We start from the raw sequence: 22,739 nt of genomic DNA on the forward strand, positions 1-22,739 counted from the left end.
ATATACAACTAAGAATCAAGCTTCAGCTTCATCCAATAAGGCAAATCTGTTATTGGATGTTGGGCGAACTGACACATCATCCTTCTCTTCATTCGTGGCATCATTACCATAAAATTGTCTAACATATTCATCTTCTGCATCTTTTTCAATTTCTTCTACTGTCTTTTCTGGTTCCACTGAAGCAGACTTGATCTCTTCTGCCATATCATTCTTAATAGTAATAGTCTTATTAATCTGTTCCCAACCTGATTTACGTGCATTTTGGACATATTTGGCTCTAGCTATACTTTGTTCAATTTTAGTGGCCAATACTCCAGTTAATTTATCTGATCTTTCAACTTTATGTTTCAAAGCAGAAGTTTTCTTCTTATTTGACTTTCTGATTTTAGAATTCTCCATCTTTTTAGCTAATAAGTTTTCATTTTTGATTGTGGTTCTGATAATTGATTTCTTGACATCATCGTTTTCTGGTTTTGGTATTGATGCTAATGAACTAGCTTCTCCTTCGTCATTATCCACAAGCCCTCTTCTTGCTGCTCTACTACGTTTAGAAACTTGCTGGGGTTAGTACAAGTTACTCTAAGTGGTCTATTCTAGTAAATGTAATACATACTCTTCTTTGCCATTGTAAATATGTTGGGTGCGGTGCTATCCTTCTTATCAGTATGCTTTTGATCTCATCGCTTTATTTTTCATTAAGAGAAGCCCTAAACGGAAAAATTAAAAATAATTTTTTTCAGAAGGGACAAAAAACACGCGCATTCATCATGTCCATATTAGGAAAGAACACATGCGCATCTATATCTTCAAAAGCTAAAATCATTCATGACGTACAAACCACCGCCAACCCACATCCTTTTACTCTTCCTTCTTTCTTCTACCAGTTAGTCCTAACCAAACACTTTACCTTTTAAATAGAAAATTTCCTCAAAAATGAATCTTAATCAAATATCAAATTCAAATAATTTAATTTCAAATCAATATTCACAATCACGCAAACCAACTCAGAATAATAATCTTACTAGCCTGGACATGGGCATAAAGTGGTATGTTTGACTTCGCAATTCCCCCAAACTTACCTAAACCCATCCACCAAGCACAAATTCGCGAGAAAAGGACATTAGTTATCGAATTTGTAGAAGAAAATGTCAAAATTTATGGTGTGTTTTTACAACAACCAGAACAAGTTGTGATGGTATTTGATGATTCCAGTATTCTGTTGATTACTTCCAGGATATCCAGAGAGCTTATTGCATCATTGGCAGATTTACTCGCTGACAATTTCGGGATTGAGAATATGTTATGTATGATTTCAAGGTCGAAATTGGGCGTATGGAAGGAATTCATGATGATGCTTAACAGTTTCTTTGATTGCCAGTTGGTTCAGGCTTTGGATGTTGATGAGTATGAATGGAGTACTTTGTTATGCCAGTTATGAGAATTTTTATGCCTTTACTCCCCACTAATTATTTTGTACTATATTTATAGAATAGATGTATAAAATTATAATATAATTATGCTATTTATTTATATATATTGTCTATCGTTTACGCAGGTAGAGGTCGTTTGCCATGCTCATTGATTTCAGGTGTAGTACCTTCATCCTCTTTCTCATCATGTTGTTGTTGTTGTTGTTGACTACGGACGGCATTTACATACTCATTAATCGCCTTGTCAAGACTTACTTCCATGGGCTCAAGACAATGTTGTAAATCCTTTTCAATCTTGTCTTTTACCTTTTCGTTATTTTTAACAACCTCCATCTCATTAAATATATTCATGGCCTTCTTCTTTAATTCCACTAAAGAATTTTTGCAATTTCTTAAACTGACGAAAATCTTCTTTAATTGCGTTGGATTGTTCTCATGTAAAAAGAGTTTCCAGAAATGTGACAAAAACTCAACCACGGTGATGTTGTGGGTAATGATCTCCTGAGCTAATGATTTAGGAACAAGGTTTCTCAATGTTGGTTCAACCCCTTTTGATTCTTCCTTGTTTATAAGCTTAAATGTCCTGAAATTTTGTTTACTAATAGCAGAAATCTCAGCTGATGTCTTTTCAATCTCTTGCGTCTTAGATTGATAAGTATCTCTCAATTCAAACACTTGATTCATATTAAATTGATTGGATAAATATTCCTGTAGTTGATCGTCGGTGATATCACTAGTTTTGGTATCATTCTTAGGGTTACTACTAGCCATATTTGGATCAATATTAATCTTTATAAACCGTAAATCCTCAATCTCATTCAAATCATGTAAATCCAATTCCTCTTGATATTCCTTCACTTCCCATGAAGAAAGTCCATCTGCACCGGGTTCATCCTTTTCATTATTCACAGAACTACTCATACTCATCATTTTGGAAGATAATCTATTCATATTCTTCATTAAGATAATCATTTCATTCTCACCCGTACTGGATTTTTTACTTTTAATATCATCTTCTTCGTATCTCATTGTGAAGTCGGGTCTATTCCCTCTTTTTTGCGAATTATCTTCTTGATTCCCTAACAAATCTAGAAATTTATGGACTTTTGCAACAGTGGCTTCTTTATTCTGTTGTTCTTGCTGCTTCTGTTTTACAAGTTTTTTAATCTGTTCTTGCTCGTCATCGATTGTATCCTTCTTGTTCTTCTGTTTCTTCTTAGCTCCTCCAGCTTGTGATGATGTGTCCCCGGATTCATTATCCTTAATATCTTGTTCGATAAATCTCTCATCTATGTATAAATATTTATCCAAAATAACATCCCCTCTCTCATTTGTTTGATTTATTTTATCCCCCCTTAATCTTCTAAACAATTTCGAATTGAAAAATCTTGACCAAAATTCCCCCTCGGAGAATTTCTGGGGAACTAAATCATTAAATGCTTTCTTAATAACCGGATAGATCTCAAATATTTCATCAATGGTATCTCGAGTCACATTCACATTCACTTGATTATCAGAGGTAGCAACTGGTTTGATAGTGGATAATACATTATAGGGACCTCGATGTTGTGATATGGTTAATGCAAATGTTCGTAATTGATTCAATCGACTTGACCAAAAGACCTGGGGGGATAATTGATGTTCAATCACTGATTTTGTGAATCTGTCACGTAGAACTCTATCTTCTAATAATAATTTTTGTTGTAGTTCGAAATTCTTTAATAGATTGGCATCAGACAATGCTTGTGGGCTGGTGTTGAATGTAAACGACGACGAGGCTCTGCTTGCTGGACGCGATGCTGGAGATGAAGATGCTGGTGCTGCTCCTGATGCTGCTGCGGATGAAGAAGGTCTGGGTGTTAGTTCCGGTTGTGGAGTTGCGGTTCCTTCCACTCTCGTTCTTGATCTAGATACGATCGCTTGAAGTGAATCCTTGATGCTATTCATAGTTGGTCGATTAGTAAATGTCAATTTGAACGACTTCTCTTCATCATCTTCACTTAGTTTATATATAACTTTAAGCATCATTTTTGGACTAGATTCCTTTGTACTTTGTAAGAATTTTAAGGAATTAAGCGGGATGGAGATTGATTTATCTTCTTCAACTGCTTTCCATTCAAGAATCAGGGGAGCTAGATCTTCTCGGATGGCTACCACGCCTCCTACTTTGTCTACTGAACATGCCCCTCTAACAAAATCCATAGTTCAGTTGATGATAATTTCTCAATGGATAAAAAGCTGTAGAACAAAATAAGTCAAAGTCTCATCAGATTTTTGAAATTTCTAGTGCGACAGTCGGGGCAAATGATGGTACGAGATCCGTCTGAAGAAAAAAAAATAATTACAAATTGTCAGCACCAGTTACACAACCAACCATCCCATAACCAAAGCCCTAAGATGTTATCCAGAAGATTGACAGCCAATATTCTCAATAAGAGAATCACAAGCATCAAACCAATCAGTTCCATAATTTGTAGAACCATTCATCAATCAACCCGTATCTTAAATGAACAACAAAATCCCCAACAACCTCAACACCACCGTCAAGTTACAGTTGACCGTGAATTCCCTGATCCTTTTGCCAAAAAGAAAACCAATCGTCGTTATATGGTAGTCTACGCAATTGGATTAACTGCCATGCTTGCTATGATTTTCAATTATGAAAAAACCGGATCTCCAATTATTACATCCACCTTATATTTCGTGAGAAGATCAAAAATCGCTAACGAACGATTAGGTGAAGGTATTGATTTTCTGAATAGTTTCCCATGGATTAGTGGGCCTTTGAATACTGTTAGAGGAAATATTGATATTGTATTTAGTGTCAAAGGTGATAAAGGGACCGGAAGATTGAAATTGAAAGCTACTAGAGAATCAAAGATGAATCCATTTGATATTCATCATTTCTTGTTGGAAATTAAGGAAGAGGATGGTAAGCTTGTTGATTATGATTTGCTTAAGGATCCAGATGTGCAATTTGCTCTTTAGATTATTTTAAGGGGTGAATGGACTTGTATATAGAAAAAGAACTTAGATTTGATAATCAATTCAGTAAATAAATGTCAAGTATCAGATTAAAACAAAGAAGTGTATCAAGAGTGTAGACCTATGCAACCCTTTCGTACAATTAAACAAACGGGTTATTCCTGGTGTTGGCAACTGCGTCAATTGAAGCTCGTTTGAGGAAGACCCACCTTATTCGGAGTAGACTTCGGCTTCTACTCCTGACTGACGTGTGTTTGTAAGCTCGGTGATCAGTTGGCAAGTACTTACAACCTATTTCTAATTCGTTTCAAATCCACCAGCATATATAAATCCCAGCCAGTATTTGCCGAAGCACTGCTCTCACACTCTCTGATAAGTTTTCTCGTATTGGCGTCCTCCGTAGTAGATTGATATTTAGTGGGTCTATTTTGCTGCAAAATTTCTCAGGCGAGATCAATTCTCGAGAAAACGATTGAAGTGACCCCCCCACAGGGGGGTTGACAGCACTCCTGTTAAACTAAAAGACAATTGATTCATTCTCGTAGAAACGTGAGAGCCTTTTAACAACGCAAGGTTTGGGCTCAACTGTGAAGCTCTGGTTGCAAAACTGACACTTGGTAGTGAGATAGGTTAGATTGGTCGCAAAGCCAATACGTATAGCTAGTTTAAAGCAACGCATCACCTTTGGAGTAGCCCATATCGTACAGTATGCTATCAAAGTATTGAAGCCTCCTCTACTCTATTCCAAATTGCCAATACGCGTTAACAAGGCAAATTGAATTTTCAAACGTGTTTTAAGCCATATTTCAGCTTCCTTGATTGATCCATGCATTCCAGAACTATTTAAGGACATAATATGCTGAAACTAGTTCAACAAAGGAGTGCCGGTTTAGAGACATATTTTTTTTATTATCTCCTTATAATAAACAATGGAGATCCACCATTTGGTTCACAAAGGATTGCAAACTGGAATTTTTACTGACCCAAAAGATTTCAGAGATGGAAAGCAACCATTGAGAGTTGTAACGAATCAACATAGAATTCACCTGTGATTTATTACTGCTATATGTTCTAGTGATAGCGTATACCAATTCATCGAGTGAACAATGGTTTCAGTTTTGTATCATAAAAAGCTATAATTAAAGTTTAAGCGTTAAATTTTAAATTAAAGTTTCCAAAAATAGAATTCTAATGAGCTGACTGCATATAACCTGGAAATATGACAGAACCGCCCTTCGAACCCTTCTTACGCACAGACAATTGACGCACACTTTCTTGACCATATTCTGACTAATTTCCATGAATACCGAGCTACCGAATAGAAACTAGGTCAGGAGGTGTTCCAGAAAGAGAAAATAAGGCTAGAAAAAGAGAGGTTTCTTTGTCATTTTTTTAAGCCGTTGTAGTAGAATTTTATTTGGAATAATGGGAAAGAATAAACTTTCAGTGGAACTTTTAAATCATTCTGTCAAAAATCGGTTTTCTATATTTTAAACTCTTCTGATTACATTGACTTCATATATAGTCGCTTGCCTTCTCTAGACTACCTTTCCTCATAAAATTAACAGGGGGATTTTTATATTCAACCATTTTTGAATATATTTTTTCATTATTAATTATTTTTAGGATTCTTCCGTAAAAATAGATTTTCATTTTTTTTCATTTGGGAATTTTTTATTTCAAATTTGAATTTATTTCAAATTAATTTTTTAGTTTTATTTAAAAACTCATTTCAAACCAGGTGTTAATTTCATTGATATTGGAGAGGTAGTTTATTTTTAATTATTTATTACATTCGCTATTAACAACAGACCTTCCATTAACAGGAATTTTACTATAGTTGACTAATAACCGCTATCACGCATCACATAATAAACAAACAATAATAGGGACGAGGAGCAACGTTTCGAGGAAAAAAAAATCCGGTTTGATAATTCCACACCCTTATTTCCCCCCTAATAGGCAAGATACAGAGATCTCTCTCCCTTTGAGATAAAACCAAAGATCTAGCGAACCTGATCAGCTTTAATTCGAAAAAGAAAAGAAAAGCTTAGATATCCTCGAGCAGTAACACATTATATATAACATAACATATTTCCACAATGGGAGATACGCAAGGTTTGACAGTTGGTTTGGCTGTTGGAATACCATCGGTAGTAATCATCGGGGTAATAGCCATATTCTGGATCAGAAATCAACGAAAACAATTAAGAGAAGATTTGGATCGTACTGATATAGACATAGAATTACAAGATGATCAATCATTTACTCAATTCCATGAAGCTTTGCATCGACATAAACAATATGATGGTAGTGCTGACAAAGTTGAAAATTCAAGTACATATCTACAATTCGAAAGGGTGCTCGGCACAGACTCATCTAATGGATCATCTTCAAGTGATCAACAACAACCATTACAACCACCTCCACACCAAGCACACATACCCTCATCAAAGTTAAATAATCACTCACCGCCACCAGCAAGACAACCCTCGGTATATGATTTCTATGAAACATTTATTCCGGTGCTCCCACAATCCGCAAACCAGCCAACATCAGGCCAACCATCTGCTCGTGCCTCAACTGCAGATCTCACTAATTTTACAGAAATATCAAATAACAATGACACGACCTCAATGCTTCTGTACTTGTTACCAAGTCCTCCACCACAAGCAACAGTAATGGCCCCGGTAACTTCCGGATCAGGAGTAGACTCTGGATCTGTAAGTACTACTGGAAATGGAGGGGATTTGGATATGTTGGCGAAACAATTACATGGTCCACAATTTTTTGAAAAATTACCAAGTAAAGCAACTAAAGTACAATTGAAATCAAGATACTCAAATTATAATAATTCTAGTAGCGAGTTGATTAATAATTATTTGATTAGTCAGACTACTGCAATTAATGATCATTTCACTTATCAAGCTCCACCTGTTGATGATGTGAATAATATTGAATCAACGAAGGTACGAGGTGAGAAAGAGAATGACATACATGCGCGGGAGATATAAATTAAGTTGGAATGAAGTTTGTATTATGTTGTATAGATATAAGTGAATTTGGGATTCATGATAAGAATGATTTTACTGTAGTTCTAACGCTTCTGATCTTATTTGTGCACCTCTAACTGCTTGATCTCGCCCTCCTAGTCCCATTCCCCCGTTCTACCTGGCACGGGTTCAGTGGTATTTTTCTGGTGCGTAGTTTTGGGTCTGTCCACATCTTTCTTTCTCTTCTTCTCCACATCTCCTGCAATACTATGTTCAGAACGGCCTCAACCAGACGATTGTTCTTCCATCCGCCTTTGAGAAGAACTTACGCCACATACAAGCGATTCGACAATGCATCACCCTCGCATTTCTCAACCTCATATTTCAATTTCTTAAAAAATAGGAAAACTTTATATGTTGGAGCCGGGTTTTTAGCATTCTATTTATACAACCAAAATGAAGCCCCATTCACTCATCGTCGTAGATTTATATGGATCCCATATTCGCTAGAACGGAAAATAGGTGATTACTCATACCAACAAATCCACTACCAATACCAATCCAAAATCATCCCCCATAATCATCCTTTATATGCCAAAGTCTCAAATGTCATGAACAGATTATTATCAGTTGCATTTGCCACTGCCGTCCAAGACCCCGATCACAAGCAACACCTCCAGAATCTCGACTGGGAAATCAACATCATAGCTGCAGATAGTTCTATGCCTCCTAATGCTTTCATATTACCCAATGGAAAAATATTCGTCTTTAGTTCAATCATCCCCATTTGTGAAGATGATCAAGGATTGGCTACTGTGTTGGCCCATGAATTGTCACATCAATTAGCCCAGCATTCCCTGGAACAATTATCGGCCCAGCCATTCTACATCTTGATTTCAACTTTGTTGTACAGTGTAACTGGCATTTCATGGTTTAATGACTTATTGATAAATGGGCTCCTAACCATGCCAGCCTCACGAGAGATGGAATCAGAAGCAGATCGGATCGGGTGTGAATTGATGGCGAGAGCATGTTTCCAACCAGAAAGTGCGATTGGGTTTTGGAATAGGATGAAATCGGCAGAGAAATCATTTGGTGGCATGGCTATGAGGGGCCCAGTATCGGATATTTTCTCGACTCATCCGAATACGACTAAAAGAATTGATGATATTAAGAAATGGATGCCTGAATTGAGAAGTATTCGTGAGAATTCTGGATGTTACGATTATGGAAGATTTGAGAATTTTAGTAGGAATTTCTTTGGTCGTGGAAGATTGTAAATTAATAAATAAGTTAGTTAGTTAGCTAGTTTGTTACGTGTATATATACAAGACAGTGTTTTAAATCTATTTGCTTTCTATTGATCTTCAAGTTTGACCTTTTGATGGAGTTTACTTTTGAAAATCCCTTTGCCGGGTAATTCTGAGAAATACAATGATTTTGGTTTAAACCATGATAATGGAGTGATTTCAATTCCAATTTTATAATCTTGGTCATTATTCTCAGTAGGAGGTACTTGCAACAAATACACCAGAATAGTACCCAATCTCTTCTTACTCTCTGCATCACCCCTTGAATAAAATGGAAGTGACAACTTCATAAACCCAGTTTTAACCATCTTTCCCTCATCCTCCCCTTCAACCAAATCTGAAACCTCAGCCTGACTAGTCATCCACGTCTCAATTTCATTCTCAGAAATATTAATCAGAAACTGATCATTCTCATCCATAAACAATGAAAGCACATTATTGTCCTTCGCACCATCATTCATCGCAATATACTCAACAATCCGCCCCTCCACGACATCAATCACCTGTCTCTTCAAACAATCAAATTCATTCTCAATCCCATTCATCACATTCTCAACACTAGTTTCGTCATATTTCTCAAATCTGACAATCTCATCTTTGTTCATATAATCAATTCCAATTCTTTTCAAATTGGATAAATATTGGAAATGACGAAATTTTTTATATCCGAAATATGAACCTAATAATAATGGTGGACCTAATATGATGACTGTGTTTGGATGGGCGTGTGCAACTGGCCAAGATGCGATACCGATAGTGGCGAGGTATTTTAATTTGGTGGGGATTAGATTGTGCCAGATTATGGCTGGGTAGGTTTTGTTGGCGATGTATGAGGATCTAGGTGGAGGTGGAGGACGCGTGAAGAGAGAGCGTCTTGCAAGGGTTTGGTTAAAACGTCGAGGGAGTGTTGTCGCTGGTCGTATCATCTTCTCACTGGCGTCTATGTATTGTCTTCAGCCTTTTCTTTGATTTTGATCAGCGATTTTTCAATAATTATGGCTTCGAGATTAGCTTTGAAGAAAAAAATAATATTCCCATATCTCATCAATGAAACACTCGTTCTTCTTCCCACCATCACAATGGCAAAAGCAGAAATCGGAACAGCCAAATATCAAAGCAAGAAACTCAAAGCCTCGGGCCTTCAAAAACTTAAATATTATTGCCAGTTATGTCAAAAGCAATGTCGTGACGCCAACGGCTTTAAAAACCACTTAAATTCCCCTTCACACACGGGACGAATCTCAAACCTCGAATCATCAGGTGAAGCCCGTTCTTTAGTCGATGAATATTCAACTCAATTCAAATCTGATTTCATGCGGTTGTTGAAGATAAATCATGGGACTAAGAAGGTGAATGCTAATAAATTCTATCAAGAATATATCTTGAATGATAAACATCATGTACATATGAATTCGACGAGATGGGGTAGTCTAACTGCGTTCATCAAATATTTGGGTCAAAATGGGTTGGTGAAAGTAGAGAATGCGGGCGGAGTTGATGATGATGAGTTTAATTTGGAAATTAGATTGGTGGATAGTAGTGGTGATGGTAACAAGAGTAATAATGATCGAGAGAAGGAATTGAAATCAGAAGAGGATTTATCGATGAAGTTATTGAATCAACAGATTAAACAAGGACAAGCTGTTGCTGCTACTACTGATACTAGTAGTATTCCTTCCAAAGAGATTAAATTATCAACTGGTCCAGTTAAGTTAAGTCTAAAGAAGACCACAAAGAAGCCAATCAAGAAAATACGATCAGCATTCGATAGCGATGACGATGACTAATGCCAATCAAAAAAAAAAAAGTATGCATGTTTTATTCCTACTTCTATACTCGTTCATAACATAATACATAAACATCCTGAGAAGTCAATTCATCATATGGAGGATGCAAGCTTCCATTAGCTACATTTGACTTCACATTCTCGTCATCAAACAAACACCAGAATGGATGCATGAGATTTTCCATCCCATTTCCCGACCCCTTGGGAAGATTCACAAGTGACTTATTGACTAATGCGGTATAATGTCCACTTTTCAAATTTCCAAAATGATTAATTATTCCTGATAATTTATAGACGATTTCATGTCCATTATTATTGAATTTTAAATTTAATGGATATTTTATCATGGTATCTAGTTTATCTGTTAGGTTATACATTGAAAACCTGGCTAAATGAATCAATAATATCTGAGGTAATTTAATAAAATTCAAACTCTTTGTAGATATAGTTGTTGAAAGTTGTTTTTGGTTATTACTACTTCCATTACTTGATTTCGATTTTTTCGAATTCCCAGATGATTTGCTCTTTTTACCAAGTCTAAAAATCCCTGATCTCTTTGTAGTGAATACTGGATGATCATCCAACAAATGACCTTCTTGAGGATCGGACTCTCCGTGACATTTAGGACAATGCCATGCATTCTCACCAGATAAGACTTCATCTTGGGTATAATATCTCAAACAATCAGCTAAATTAACCACATTATGAGCATTTCTACTACTTGGAATCGGTAATGATAAAATACTAAATGGTGAATAACTAATAGATTCATATCCACATTTAGTACAAGCTAATTTATTTTGTAAATGACCTTGAAATAAATCATGAACAGGTGATGTTCCTTCATGTTGAAGTAATGAATTACACCATTTTAAATATTCTCCTTTATCTTTAACGTTTATATTAATTTTCCATTTTCTTATATAATCTTCCACATCATATTGTGAATGAGGTTGCTTATCAGCTAATTCGTCATGAAGTCTTTCCAATAAAAATAATAAATATTCCTGGGCATCTTGTTGTTCATGAGGAATGTTAAAATCTGGTTTTATCAATGAATTAACTCGAATGAATTTAGTAGGTGAAATGGATAAACTTCCATTCTGTTGAAATGTTCTTAATAATCCAGAAATCGCTTCTGCTAATAATACACAATCTTTCTTGTGAGAATCAGGATGGGCCAAGATACGTAAATATTTCTCATCCTTAATATATTTCTGAAATCCATTAGTAAAGATCTTTTTGAAAGAATAGATTCCAAATAATAATTGTATTGTTGAGTTGATATAACATGATGATCCAAAGTTTCTCATTCCACATACTGCATTTTCTTTCAACATATTAACTCGTTGCATTTTTAGTTGTTCATGTTGTGAAATCATATATTGTTGGTGCTGCTGTTGTGGGGACATAATCAGGTTAGCATTGTAATGATATTCACTAACTTGTGGTTGAGTATATGCATGAGGTGTATGTAATTCACTATGAGGAGGACTGGTTGCATATGTAAATGGTTGGAAATTATTCTGATAAAGTTGATTGTTTTGATATTGTTGTGGTTGCGGAGTATGTGAATTCAGATATCGAACAGGAGGAGGGAGTGTGCTTCCATTTGAAATGTTCCCATTTTGGAATTGATTTGGATTTGGCAATTGACTCATTGTTTGCAGATGTCTAAACTGTCCATCGGGAGTTTCTGCCCTTGATCTTGTATAAAAAGGATTATTACTTGTCTCGAAGGTACCTTCACTGGCTGGATATGGGATTTGGTCAACTTTAGGATATGGTAAATTATTTTGACTTTTAGATAATCCTTGATTTCCAAACATGGGTCGTCCTAAATATTTATTATTATTATCTTGTGTGACTGGAGGTCGAGGTGGTGGAGGCGCTGCGGGTGGGGCTGGGGGTGGTGGTTTTGTGTATTTACGCGAACTAGTGATAGCATCGGCAGATTGTGAATATGATTTTTCGAGTAATATCTCGGGAATTTCTCTTGGAACTGGAGGAGGAGACGCAGGAGGCGGGTCCTTTCTGGTTGGGGATTTTAATGATGGATATCTCATTTCAAAATCATCGATAGATTCCCCTTCACTTGAGAGCACACTGGAAACACTTCTTCTATCATTAGGCAGCGAAGCCCCATCTTGAATACTAAGATTACTGATATTAATATCCTCTTGATCCTTTTCTTTCAAGTAATTAATGTACTCGTTTAACCAATTATACAAATCCTCGATATTAAAACTCAATAATTTCTTATCTACCAAATATTCCTTTACATAATTTCTCAATTGATCTGAACTTATTGAATATATTCCATTTTGGAAATAATCATGAGTGTTATAAAATGCAAAAATGTTCAAATATATTATAAAGTCTTGTTCATTTGTTTCAATAAAGGAATCAAATCCTTTAAAATGCATAATAATGAAACTATTGATAAAATAATTGAATATTAAGTATCCCTTAGTATATAATTTCAATCCTTGCAAGTGATCGTTTGAGTTTGTGGATGATAATAAAGGGCTAGATTGTTCATATAATAATTCACAATAATCGATTAAATCAAATAAAGATTTCGAATGCATTTTGGTATCTAATTGTAAATGTCTAAATTCATAATTAATAAGTTTCACATAATAATATTTAATGTCTGATTCAGAAATACTCGAAGTTATAGAAGAATGTTTCAGCTGTAATTCATCTTGCTGGTGATGTGTATAGTTTTGATCTTGTCGTTGCACTGGCCCATTAGAAGGAGGTAGGGGCTTCAAGTACTTGACATCGATTTTATTCATATTAGATGTATCAGAATGTGGTGGAGGGGGTGGTGGTATCTCTGGTGGTGGCGGTAGTCTTGGAGCTGAAGGTAATGAATATTCTTTGAATTCTCCCTCTAGTGTTACATACGAATGACTCATGGCTTATCTATAAGATCTAAGAATAAGAATTAGTAATGCGATCTGCTACTGCGGATGGTTGTAAATTTCTAAAAAGGAATGAAGGCTATTTATGCAAATAGGAAATTAATTCCCGAAAGTGAAAGTTGATGATTTCTGATTGGTTGATTAAATTGATTAATGCACCACCCTTATTGGGTAAGCTCTTGTTGATGTTGTGGTTGTTGTTGTCGAAAGGTTAGGCTGTTGGGGGGGATGTGTGTCTCAAAATTTGGTTGTCAAAAAGAAAGAAAAAAATGTTGGAGTAAAAATTCGAAAAAAGTGGCTGTAAAAAAAATATAAACACAAAATTGACTTTTGGCATGACAATTTTCCATCGCTTATAGGGGGAACAAACAACAACTGAGAAATTAAAGAGAAATAAATCGCCGAGAAATATTATTAATCAACTTGCTTAGAAATTGTTGGTCAGGGGTGATAGATATAACGTAGTAATTATATAACCGGATAACTATTTATAGAGAAATAGGTGACCTCACGTGTCCCATTCTACCCTATTACAGATGGTCATGCTAACCAGCAGATCTTCTGTCTCTGAATCTCATTTTTCCTGTCTCTGTTTGAGATCTCCCAAGATTACTAAGATAAGATTAAACTTCTTGATTCTTAGAACTATTTGGAAGGAGAGTTGCTATGTTAAGGTCTCTCAAAGATGTGGACGGTTATTGACCAAATTCTATCTTACTCTTGAGTGAGATGGAAAGGTACTCCTCGTTCTACAGATGATCGTATGCGAGATAATGCGTTTCGCAACCAAAATTGAATCAGTTGAAACAACGTAAGGCAAAAGACCAATTCATAATTGTACAAATACGTCTTCATTTTTACAAATCCCATAATGTAAAAGTAGAAATTTTGTAATCTACTAGTTGCACCAAGCACAGTCGTTGTACTACCAATTTCTAAACATTGAATAATATACATTGTAACCAAACAAGAGCTCTATAAAACTAAAAAATTAACACTTTTTGGTCATTTTAAAATCTGCCACCAACGGTCTATGATCACTAATATAAGCGCCATCAAACTTAGAATGCAACATGGCCCATTTCTCCAATCTTAAATCAATCTTATTTGCAGCAGAATTAGGATTCAAACTATCACAAGTTGATTTTTCATCAATCTTCAAAGAATATTTAGGAGCAAAAATATAATCTATAGTTTTACCTCCTTCCATCAAAACTTCACCTTCAAATCCAGTATAACTTGATTTCAGGTGTCCATATTTATTAAATGGTGTTGTCAATCTAGAAGCATCCGTCATATGTTGTTTGAAAAATTTATAGGCGTCATGTTTAGGTTCAGAATTTAAGTCACCAACTACAAATGAGGGCCAATCATTTATTTCCGTAATACGTTGGAATATCAAATTAGCTGAACCTATTTGTGAATTAGTTCCAATATGATCGAAATGAGTATTGAAAATATTGATATAATTATTAGATTCTCGATGTCTTAAAGTCACATAAGATACAATACGTAAATAAGTAGCATCCCAACCTTCTACTGACATCCGAGGATTTCTTTCATTCAACCACATTGTATCACTATAAACTAATTCCCATTCCTTGGGACGATAGATAATTGGAACAAATTCTCCCAATTCATTCCCATCAATTCTTCCAACTCCATAATATTCCCATTCATTTTCCTGCATTTCATTCAATTCTTTAAGAAGATCTAACATTTGATATTTATATACTTCTTGTAATGTAATTATAGTATTCTCTTGGGCATGAAATCTAATTGATGAAGCAATAGGACGTACTCTAGCTTTCCATTCCTGTTCTCCAGGCACCAAGATATGATTCCCCCCATTCTTGATATTATGCGAATAGATCCTGAATCTTAATGGTTCAATTGGGATTTTTCCAAAATTCACAGGAATGTTAGGATATGGTGGTTCATCTACCAATACCGGTTTTAAATGCAATTGTTTGGTAGTAGGTACACCCAATAATTTATTGTCTTGGTTTTGATCATAATCTAATATATTATTCGTCGCATCCTTTTCAGAAGGAGTCATTTCTTTAGTATTTCCAAGGAATTTATTGGGGTTTTTGGGATCAAATGGTTCTGAAACTTCATCGACTGTGTCAATATCGAACAAACTAAATTCATCATCGTGGTCTAACTCATTCGGATAGCTCTGTTCTTCTGGTTCGTCTACTTCCAGGTCCTTGTCGGTTGGTTGTTTTTGGCCCACGGTTGGTTTCTTCTTTGGATACCCCTTGTTATCGTTTGATTTTGCCTTTGCTATTTCATCTGCTTCATATACTTCATCATCATATGCTGCTTCCTGCTTGGTTTTCTTATCCTGTTTCATCTTTCCCATTGAGTCTTCTTTAGGAACTGGCTCCTTTTTCTTCTTCGCTGATCCTTCTTCTTCTTCTGCTTTGACTTTCTGCTTAGCAGTCAGCTTATCATTGGTCTTTCCTTTTTCTTTAATAGGTGATTTTCTCTGTGGGGCTCCTGAATTATCATCATTTCTACTATTCCAACTCAGTTTTAAATCAGGTAAGAAATCCAAATCTGCTGAATTTCTTGATTTGTTTAGAAGGAGTATTAATACCAGTATTAACACTAGTGATAATATTAGTATACGCGTATTCTTGTTTGTGTGCAGTCTCGACATGATTGGTTGTTAAGTGTCTGTCAGGGGTTGCTGATGTTGTTGGATGATGATAAGATGAAATTCTATTATTAGGTTGGTGTAGATGTGGATGTGTTTTTTTCTTTGTGTTCTATTTCATATGGAAGGAGAACAAAACTTAACAGGGGGAGAGAACACAATTTTTAAACCATGGGAATTTTCTTGGTTTACATTTTGAACATAGAATTTATATAGGAGAGATAGCCAACCTATAGTTAATTGATATATCGAAACATGTAGCGTGTTATTATGTCAAAATATGACGATTTAGGCTTCTTCTGTAGGATAAATCATGTCCATGTAAATATTGCAGACCGCGTGGCATCGCGTCTCGTTAGAACAATCCCTTATTCGTTCCTCTAATACAAGCTGAGTAAGAATAGGTAAAGCGTAGTTTCTCTGCTACTGTCATCATCTATAGGTTTTAGGTGGTCAAATGGTTATTAATGAAGCTAATCCCAGATGAAAAGTTTCTAAAGTAAGAATAAATGAAAAGTTGCAAATTTGAATTTTTCCAAAATAATTGCAAAAACTACCCAAAATTTTTTCAACCATTTCCCCTTATTAATTTATGATTTTTTTAAAGTAGCTATTAAGAACCGAACATAAAGTTTATATGCTATTTAACCGCATATAAGTATCAAATCATCTCATGGAGTTATTCAAAGAAATAAAATTCATCACGTGATCAAAAGTATTTAGAGTTCATAAATTTTGAAAATTACAAGAATACGAAATGGTTGTATAGTGTAGTGGTTATCACTTTCGGTTTTGATCCGAACAACCCCGGTTCGAATCCGGGTACGACCTTTTTTGCATTTTCAGTTTTTTTTTGGCAACGTTTTTCTTTCTTTCCTCATCAATCAAATCGCAGCTGAGGTTGAAAAAAATTTTTTTTTTATTAAACAATTAAAACTTCATTCAAAATATTTGACCCTTCTGTATTGTATCAATTTATAAACTAAATACTATTTCAAACATGTCAGCTGTCATTGGTATAACTTTCGGTAATACTTCATCTTCTATTGCCGTTGCTTCTCAAGACGGAAAAGTTGATGTCATTGCCAATCCAGATGGTGATCGTTTTATTCCATCTGCTTTATCTTATGTTGGATCTGATGAATATCATGGTACTCAAGCCGAAGCTAGATTAATAAGAAACCCAGAATCTACAATTATAAATTTCAGAGATTTTATTGGAAAACAATTTGATGATGTTAATGTCGATACTCCTCATCAAGTTGGTGCCAAACCAATCAAGACCAGTGATGGTGGTGTTGGTTATGAAATTATTAGAAATGGTAATACTGAAACTTTAACCGTACATGAAGTCACCAAGAGACATTTCAAACAATTGAAATTAGCTGCTGAAGATTTCATTGGTAAAGAAATTGAAGGGGTTGTTTTAACTGTTCCAACTGATTTCACTGAACATCAAAGAGAAGAATTAGCTAAGATTTCTACCGATGCTGGATTGAAGGTTTTACAAACGATCAATGAACCTTCTGCTGCCTTATTGGCTCATTTATCTGCCGAAGAAGATAGATTAGCACAAGATAAATTATATGTTGTTGCTGATTTTGGTGGTGTTAGATCTGATGGAGCTGTTATTTCTGTCAGAGGTGGTGTTTTAACTATCTTGGCTACTGCTCATGAATATGGATTAGGTGGTGACAATTTAGACGCTGCTTTAGCTGAATACTTTGCTAAAGAATTCGAAAAGAAATACAAGGCTAATCCAAGAACTAATGCTAGATCAGTTGCTAAATTAAAAGCTGAGTCTATTGTTGTTAAAAAGACTTTATCTAATGTTCAAACATCTACTTGTTCTATTGAATCATTAGCTGAAGGTTATGATTTCCATACCAGTATCAACAGATTGAGATATGAATTAGCTGCTAGACAACCATTATCTCAAATGACTGCCTTTGTTGAAAAGGTTATTTCCAAGGCTGGATTAGATCCATTAGATATCGATGAAGTCTTATTAGTTGGTGGTGCGGCCAATACTCCAAAATTAGCATCTAACATTTCATACTTATTCCCAGAATCTACCACCATAGTAGCCCCATCTTTAGATTCTAAAGCCTTAAACCCATCTGAATTAGTTGTACGTGGTGCTGCATTACAAGCTTCATTAGTTGAAGGTTTTGATGAAGAAGAAATCAAGGAATCCTTACAACCAATTGTTGTCAATACTCAACATTTAACCAAACCAATTGGTATCAAGGATGCTCAAGGTAATTTCCAATCTATCTTGGTTGCCGAAACCGCATATCCAATCAAAAAATCAATTGAAGTCACCAATGGTGAATCCACATCCGTTGTAGTTGAATTATATGAAGGTAAAAGAACCATTAAAGAAACCGTTATTGAACCAGAAGCTCGTGATCCAGAAGATTCAGAAGAAGAAGATTCTGACGAAGAACCAGAAATCAAAAAAGAAGTTGTTTATGAAGCTGGTGAATTATTGGCTCAATTGGCTTTGAAAGATTTAAAACCAAATTCTAAATTAGAAGTTGTGGTTAATATTACTCAAAATGGAGTTTTACATTTATCTGGTAGAGAATTGAAGCCTGGTGCTATTGCCGTCAAGGGTGAAATCACTTCTGCTTAAGTATGTGTGTAATGTGTACTTGTGTGTTTATATATATAGATGTAAGATAAGTGTTGTCAATTGACTTTGTTCACTGAGTTCCGTTCAGTTGAGTTGCCTGTCGTAGTACTCGTAGTAATCGTAGTAATCGCAGCAATATACGACTGAGCTGGTGCCCTGTCCCGTTTTAGATTTTCTGCTGATGTGACAGCTGGCAGTACGATGGAGCGAGCGAACGGCGCACGGGCGAGCGATCGAATCAACGAAGTTATCTTTTTTTTCTTTCAATTATATGTGGAGGGGCGAGACAAAGACAAAGGGCATAACAACACACACTCTACAAAGTGTAATCCAACTAACAATGGGTAAAAAGAAACCTGAGATGTCTCAAGTCTACCATGGATCCACCAATGAATTCATATTTGGTGAACATGGAGGTAAAGGCAAAAATCTTTCATCATTCTTAAAGAATTTATCTTTAACTTCAAGTTCTTCATCGTCATCAACCAGAAAATCATCAGTGACCAACAAATCAAGTCTTGATTCTTATGAAGATGCGAATAGTAATATATATGGAACATTAAGTTATAGTGGAGGTGTTGTAAGTGGAGGAGGAACAAGTCCACCAAAGAGACCACCTAGTGCGCAAAGAGCTGTAAGTTTGGGTGCGGCTGGCAGTCCTGCTGGCTTTTCTCATCTTACCAAAACACCAACTCAACAATCAGCTTCGTTTGATAAGAATGGAAGACAATCGCCTGCTAAATTTGGATCAATAGGATCAACAGGAGGAGGAACAACCGGAACTGGGGGGAGCAATAGAAGAAGATCACATTCTGTTAGCAGATATGCAGATTTAGATGATGATTGGGATGCTGATTTAAAAGAAGTTGCCATTCCACCTCCTAAGCTTTTATCACAAGGGGATACAAGAGCCTCATCGAGATCGTCACTTAGTTTACAACCTAGTCCGATGTTGGATTCGTTATATCCGGATTTAACTATGCCTGCCACAACAGCAACAACAAGAACAGCGACAGGAGCAGGAGCAGGCGCAGGAGCAGGCGCAGGAGCAGGAGCAGTAGGTGTTCTGAGTCCAACACGTAACCCGAATGGAAGAGATCCAAAAGAATCGATGGATTTTGAAGATATGCAAACAAAAATGGAAATTCATAAATTGAATCTATTAAATAGTAAATTTGCAAAATTTAGAAAAGTATTAACATCAGATTCAAATATTGATTTACAAGATTTAAGAAAATTAGCTTGGAATGGAATTCCGAATGAATTAAGAGCAATTTCTTGGTTATTATTATTAGGTTATTTACCTACTAATAAATCACGTCAAAGATCAACCTTAAAAAGAAAAAGACAAGAATATGTTGATGGGTTAAATAATGTTACGATTGAATTTCATGAAGATTCTCCTACTAATGATTCAACGACTTCATTGAGTAATACAACAACAACTACAAATGCGACTCAGAATAAAGATAAGCAATTATATCATCAGATTAAAATTGATGTCAAGAGGACAAATCCAACTATGAAATTGTATGCATATCCAGCTACTCAATTATCACTTAGGAAAATATTATATCTTTGGGCAGTTAGACATCCTGCAAGTGGATATGTACAAGGTATAAATGATTTATGTACTCCATTTTATCAAATATTTTTAAATAATTATATTTGGCAATTGCAAAGAAAGCAAATCCAAATCCAACAACAACAGCAGCAACAAAAAACGGCAACCAGAGTCTCGTTCGAAGAAGAAGACTTATTCATACCAGGTTATTTGGCGGGTCCAGAAGATGAAGAAGATCCACAAGAACAAAAACTCCTATCTGATCCGAATCTACCAGCTTACAATTTAGATTCATTCGATACTGGTCTTTTATCGCCTCGTGTCACGTCCATAATCGAAGCCGATGCATATTGGTGTCTATCACGACTTTTGGAAAATATTACCGATAATTATATCCATGAACAACCAGGTATAATCCGACAAGTGAATGAATTGCGGAATCTTATATCAAAAATTGATCCGGAATTATTAAAACATTTTGATCAAGAAGGGATTGAATTTATTCAATTTTCATTTAGATGGATGAATTGTTTATTAATGAGAGAATTACCAATGCAATTGATTATAAGAATGTGGGATACTTATCTTTCGGAAACTCCATTGGGATTTAATACTTTTCATACTTATGTATGTGCTGCATTTTTGATTAGATTTAGTCTGGATTTGAAAATGAAGGATTTTCAAGAGATTTTATTATTTTTACAAAATCCTCCTACTATGACTTGGACAGAGAAGGATGTGGAATTGATGTTGAGTGAAGCTTTTATTTGGCAGAGTTTATATAAGAATGCTGCTGCACATTTGAAGTAATATGTAGTGGTTAAATCGATAGGTAAATAGGGATGGCTCTTAACAAAAATAGATAGCAGAATATATTACTTACTTTAATTGGTTATTTAGGTGGTGACGTGGGACTATAGAGAGCGGCTGTGAGTTTGTTATCTAGAGACGACTCATATTACAACGGAAGCACTCTTAGTTGTATAAAAATTTGTTCATTTTATTGCACAAAAATGAGCTTTCCCCAGATAACACCAGTAAGAAGCGAATTACAAAAAACCACTCTTTGATATCTTTTAAATCGGAAAGGACACATTACATGCATTAGTACAACGACATCGACACTAGATCAAAAGAGTTACAGCTGAGCTAAATTATATTGTTATGTATAATAATGAGTATTGTAAATTTCAGATAGAAGAACAAGAGAAGTCAAATTTAATTTAAATGATAATTAAATTTTTCGCTTGTAGGATAAGAAATAATAAATTAAATTTCAATCCCTTCTCATCGACCAATGAATTTTTTTTTTCAATTCCATTCCATTCCCATTTCCTTTCTTCTTCTTCTTCTTCTTCTCTTGAACAATTCAATTCTAACAGTTACCAAAGTTACCAAAATATCCAAACACAATGTCAGCCTTAGCAAAACCAGCAGGTAGAACTATTTTAGCTTCCACTATTGCTAAACCATATATTGAAGAAGTTACCAATGGTCTTAAAAAATTATCATTCACACCAAAATTAGTTGGTTTCTTGGCAAATGAAGATCCAGCTGCTCAAATGTATGCCAATTGGACTGGTAAGACTTGTGAATCATTAGGATTCAAATATGAAGTTGTCAAAGTCAATAAGAATGATTTAGAGAATGAATTAATTAAAGCAAATAGAGATGATAATATTAATGGTATTATGGTTTATTTCCCAGTATTTGGTGATAGTCAAGATCAATATTTACAACAATTAATTTCCCCTGAAAAAGATGTTGAAGGCTTAAATTTAATGTATTATCAAAATTTATATCATAATGTTAGATTCTTAGATCCTCCGCATAATCAACAAAAATCAATTTTACCATGTACTCCATTGGCAATGGTTAAGATCTTAGAATATTTGGGCGTTTATAATACAATTTTACATTATGGTAATAGATTATATGGGAAAAAAGTTCTTGTTGTAAATAGATCAGAAATTGTGGGTAGACCATTAGCTGCTCTCCTAGCAAATGATGGAGCTACTGTTTATTCAGTAGATATTCATAATATTCAACAATTCACTAGAGGTGATGATTTACTGGAACATAGACATAAGGTGGTTGAATTGGATCCAAAAGAACATACTCTTGAAACTTTGGCTCCAACTTGTGACGTCATAATTACTGGTGTTCCATCTGAAACTTATAAATTCCCAACTGAATTAGTTCGTCATGGAGCTGTAGTTATTAATTTCGCTAGTGCAAAGAATTTTAATGATGATGTTAAATTAAAAGCTGGATTGTATGTTCCTTCTATTGGGAAAGTAACAATTGCAATTCTTTTAAGAAATTTATTAAGACTTATTGATAACAAAGAGATTAGGAATGCAAAGAAGACAGCCGAAGCAGAGGAGGCCGTTTCAGGAACCGCTGATTCCAATTAGATCAACCCGGAAGTACATGGA

At 35.2% G+C, this 22,739-nt stretch overlaps 13 protein-coding genes across 13 annotated transcripts; 8 read left to right on the forward strand and 5 right to left on the reverse strand. All coding sequences in view use genetic code 12, as the record gives it.

Moving 5' to 3' along the window:
• Positions 1-15: 15 nt before the first annotated feature.
• ECM1 (Ecm1p) lies at positions 16-626 on the reverse strand (the record flags this gene model as incomplete). Its single annotated transcript, XM_049405003.1, has 2 exons — positions 16-554; positions 614-626. The coding sequence occupies 2 exons, from the start codon at positions 624-626 to the stop codon at positions 16-18; spliced, it is 552 nt and encodes a 183-aa protein (XP_049265280.1).
• Positions 627-1,048: 422 nt separating this feature from the next.
• Positions 1,049-1,438, forward strand: J8A68_001358 (uncharacterized protein; the record flags this gene model as incomplete). Its single annotated transcript, XM_049405004.1, has 1 exon — positions 1,049-1,438. The coding sequence occupies one exon, from the start codon at positions 1,049-1,051 to the stop codon at positions 1,436-1,438; it is 390 nt and encodes a 129-aa protein (XP_049265281.1).
• Positions 1,439-1,547: 109 nt separating this feature from the next.
• Positions 1,548-3,632, reverse strand: J8A68_001359 (TFIIH/NER complex subunit; the record flags this gene model as incomplete). Its single annotated transcript, XM_049405005.1, has 1 exon — positions 1,548-3,632. One exon carries the CDS (start codon positions 3,630-3,632, stop codon positions 1,548-1,550), a length of 2,085 nt encoding a protein of 694 aa, XP_049265282.1.
• Positions 3,633-3,827: 195 nt separating this feature from the next.
• On the forward strand, positions 3,828-4,418 carry J8A68_001360 (uncharacterized protein; the record flags this gene model as incomplete). The annotated part of the gene is made up of 1 exon (XM_049405006.1): positions 3,828-4,418. One exon carries the CDS (start codon positions 3,828-3,830, stop codon positions 4,416-4,418), a length of 591 nt encoding a protein of 196 aa, XP_049265283.1.
• A 2,099-nt stretch (positions 4,419-6,517) lies between these two features.
• Positions 6,518-7,429, forward strand: J8A68_001361 (uncharacterized protein; the record flags this gene model as incomplete). The annotated part of the gene is made up of 1 exon (XM_049405007.1): positions 6,518-7,429. One exon carries the CDS (start codon positions 6,518-6,520, stop codon positions 7,427-7,429), a length of 912 nt encoding a protein of 303 aa, XP_049265284.1.
• Positions 7,430-7,677: 248 nt separating this feature from the next.
• Positions 7,678-8,688, forward strand: J8A68_001362 (metalloendopeptidase; the record flags this gene model as incomplete). Its single annotated transcript, XM_049405008.1, has 1 exon — positions 7,678-8,688. One exon carries the CDS (start codon positions 7,678-7,680, stop codon positions 8,686-8,688), a length of 1,011 nt encoding a protein of 336 aa, XP_049265285.1.
• Positions 8,689-8,765: 77 nt separating this feature from the next.
• GOA1 (Goa1p) lies at positions 8,766-9,644 on the reverse strand (the record flags this gene model as incomplete). The annotated part of the gene is made up of 1 exon (XM_049405009.1): positions 8,766-9,644. The coding sequence occupies one exon, from the start codon at positions 9,642-9,644 to the stop codon at positions 8,766-8,768; it is 879 nt and encodes a 292-aa protein (XP_049265286.1).
• Positions 9,645-9,797: 153 nt separating this feature from the next.
• On the forward strand, positions 9,798-10,505 carry J8A68_001364 (uncharacterized protein; the record flags this gene model as incomplete). The annotated part of the gene is made up of 1 exon (XM_049405010.1): positions 9,798-10,505. One exon carries the CDS (start codon positions 9,798-9,800, stop codon positions 10,503-10,505), a length of 708 nt encoding a protein of 235 aa, XP_049265287.1.
• Positions 10,506-10,548: 43 nt separating this feature from the next.
• J8A68_001365 (ubiquitin-specific protease) lies at positions 10,549-13,428 on the reverse strand (the record flags this gene model as incomplete). Its single annotated transcript, XM_049405011.1, has 1 exon — positions 10,549-13,428. The coding sequence occupies one exon, from the start codon at positions 13,426-13,428 to the stop codon at positions 10,549-10,551; it is 2,880 nt and encodes a 959-aa protein (XP_049265288.1).
• Positions 13,429-14,425: 997 nt separating this feature from the next.
• J8A68_001366 (uncharacterized protein) lies at positions 14,426-16,102 on the reverse strand (the record flags this gene model as incomplete). Its single annotated transcript, XM_049405012.1, has 1 exon — positions 14,426-16,102. One exon carries the CDS (start codon positions 16,100-16,102, stop codon positions 14,426-14,428), a length of 1,677 nt encoding a protein of 558 aa, XP_049265289.1.
• Positions 16,103-17,099: 997 nt separating this feature from the next.
• On the forward strand, positions 17,100-18,737 carry SSZ1 (Ssz1p; the record flags this gene model as incomplete). Its single annotated transcript, XM_049405014.1, has 1 exon — positions 17,100-18,737. One exon carries the CDS (start codon positions 17,100-17,102, stop codon positions 18,735-18,737), a length of 1,638 nt encoding a protein of 545 aa, XP_049265290.1.
• Positions 18,738-19,077: 340 nt separating this feature from the next.
• Positions 19,078-21,111, forward strand: GYP1 (Gyp1p; the record flags this gene model as incomplete). Its single annotated transcript, XM_049405015.1, has 1 exon — positions 19,078-21,111. One exon carries the CDS (start codon positions 19,078-19,080, stop codon positions 21,109-21,111), a length of 2,034 nt encoding a protein of 677 aa, XP_049265291.1.
• Positions 21,112-21,713: 602 nt separating this feature from the next.
• Positions 21,714-22,718, forward strand: J8A68_001369 (methylenetetrahydrofolate dehydrogenase (NAD(+)); the record flags this gene model as incomplete). The annotated part of the gene is made up of 1 exon (XM_049405016.1): positions 21,714-22,718. The coding sequence occupies one exon, from the start codon at positions 21,714-21,716 to the stop codon at positions 22,716-22,718; it is 1,005 nt and encodes a 334-aa protein (XP_049265292.1).
• Between the last annotated feature and the right edge of the window lie 21 nt (positions 22,719-22,739).

Source organism: Hemisphaericaspora subhashii (genome assembly GCF_019202705.1).
Source record: "Hemisphaericaspora subhashii strain CBS 10753 chromosome Unknown scaffold80, whole genome shotgun sequence".
In the NCBI taxonomy this organism is placed as follows: Eukaryota; Fungi; Ascomycota; class Pichiomycetes; order Serinales; family Debaryomycetaceae; genus Hemisphaericaspora; species Hemisphaericaspora subhashii.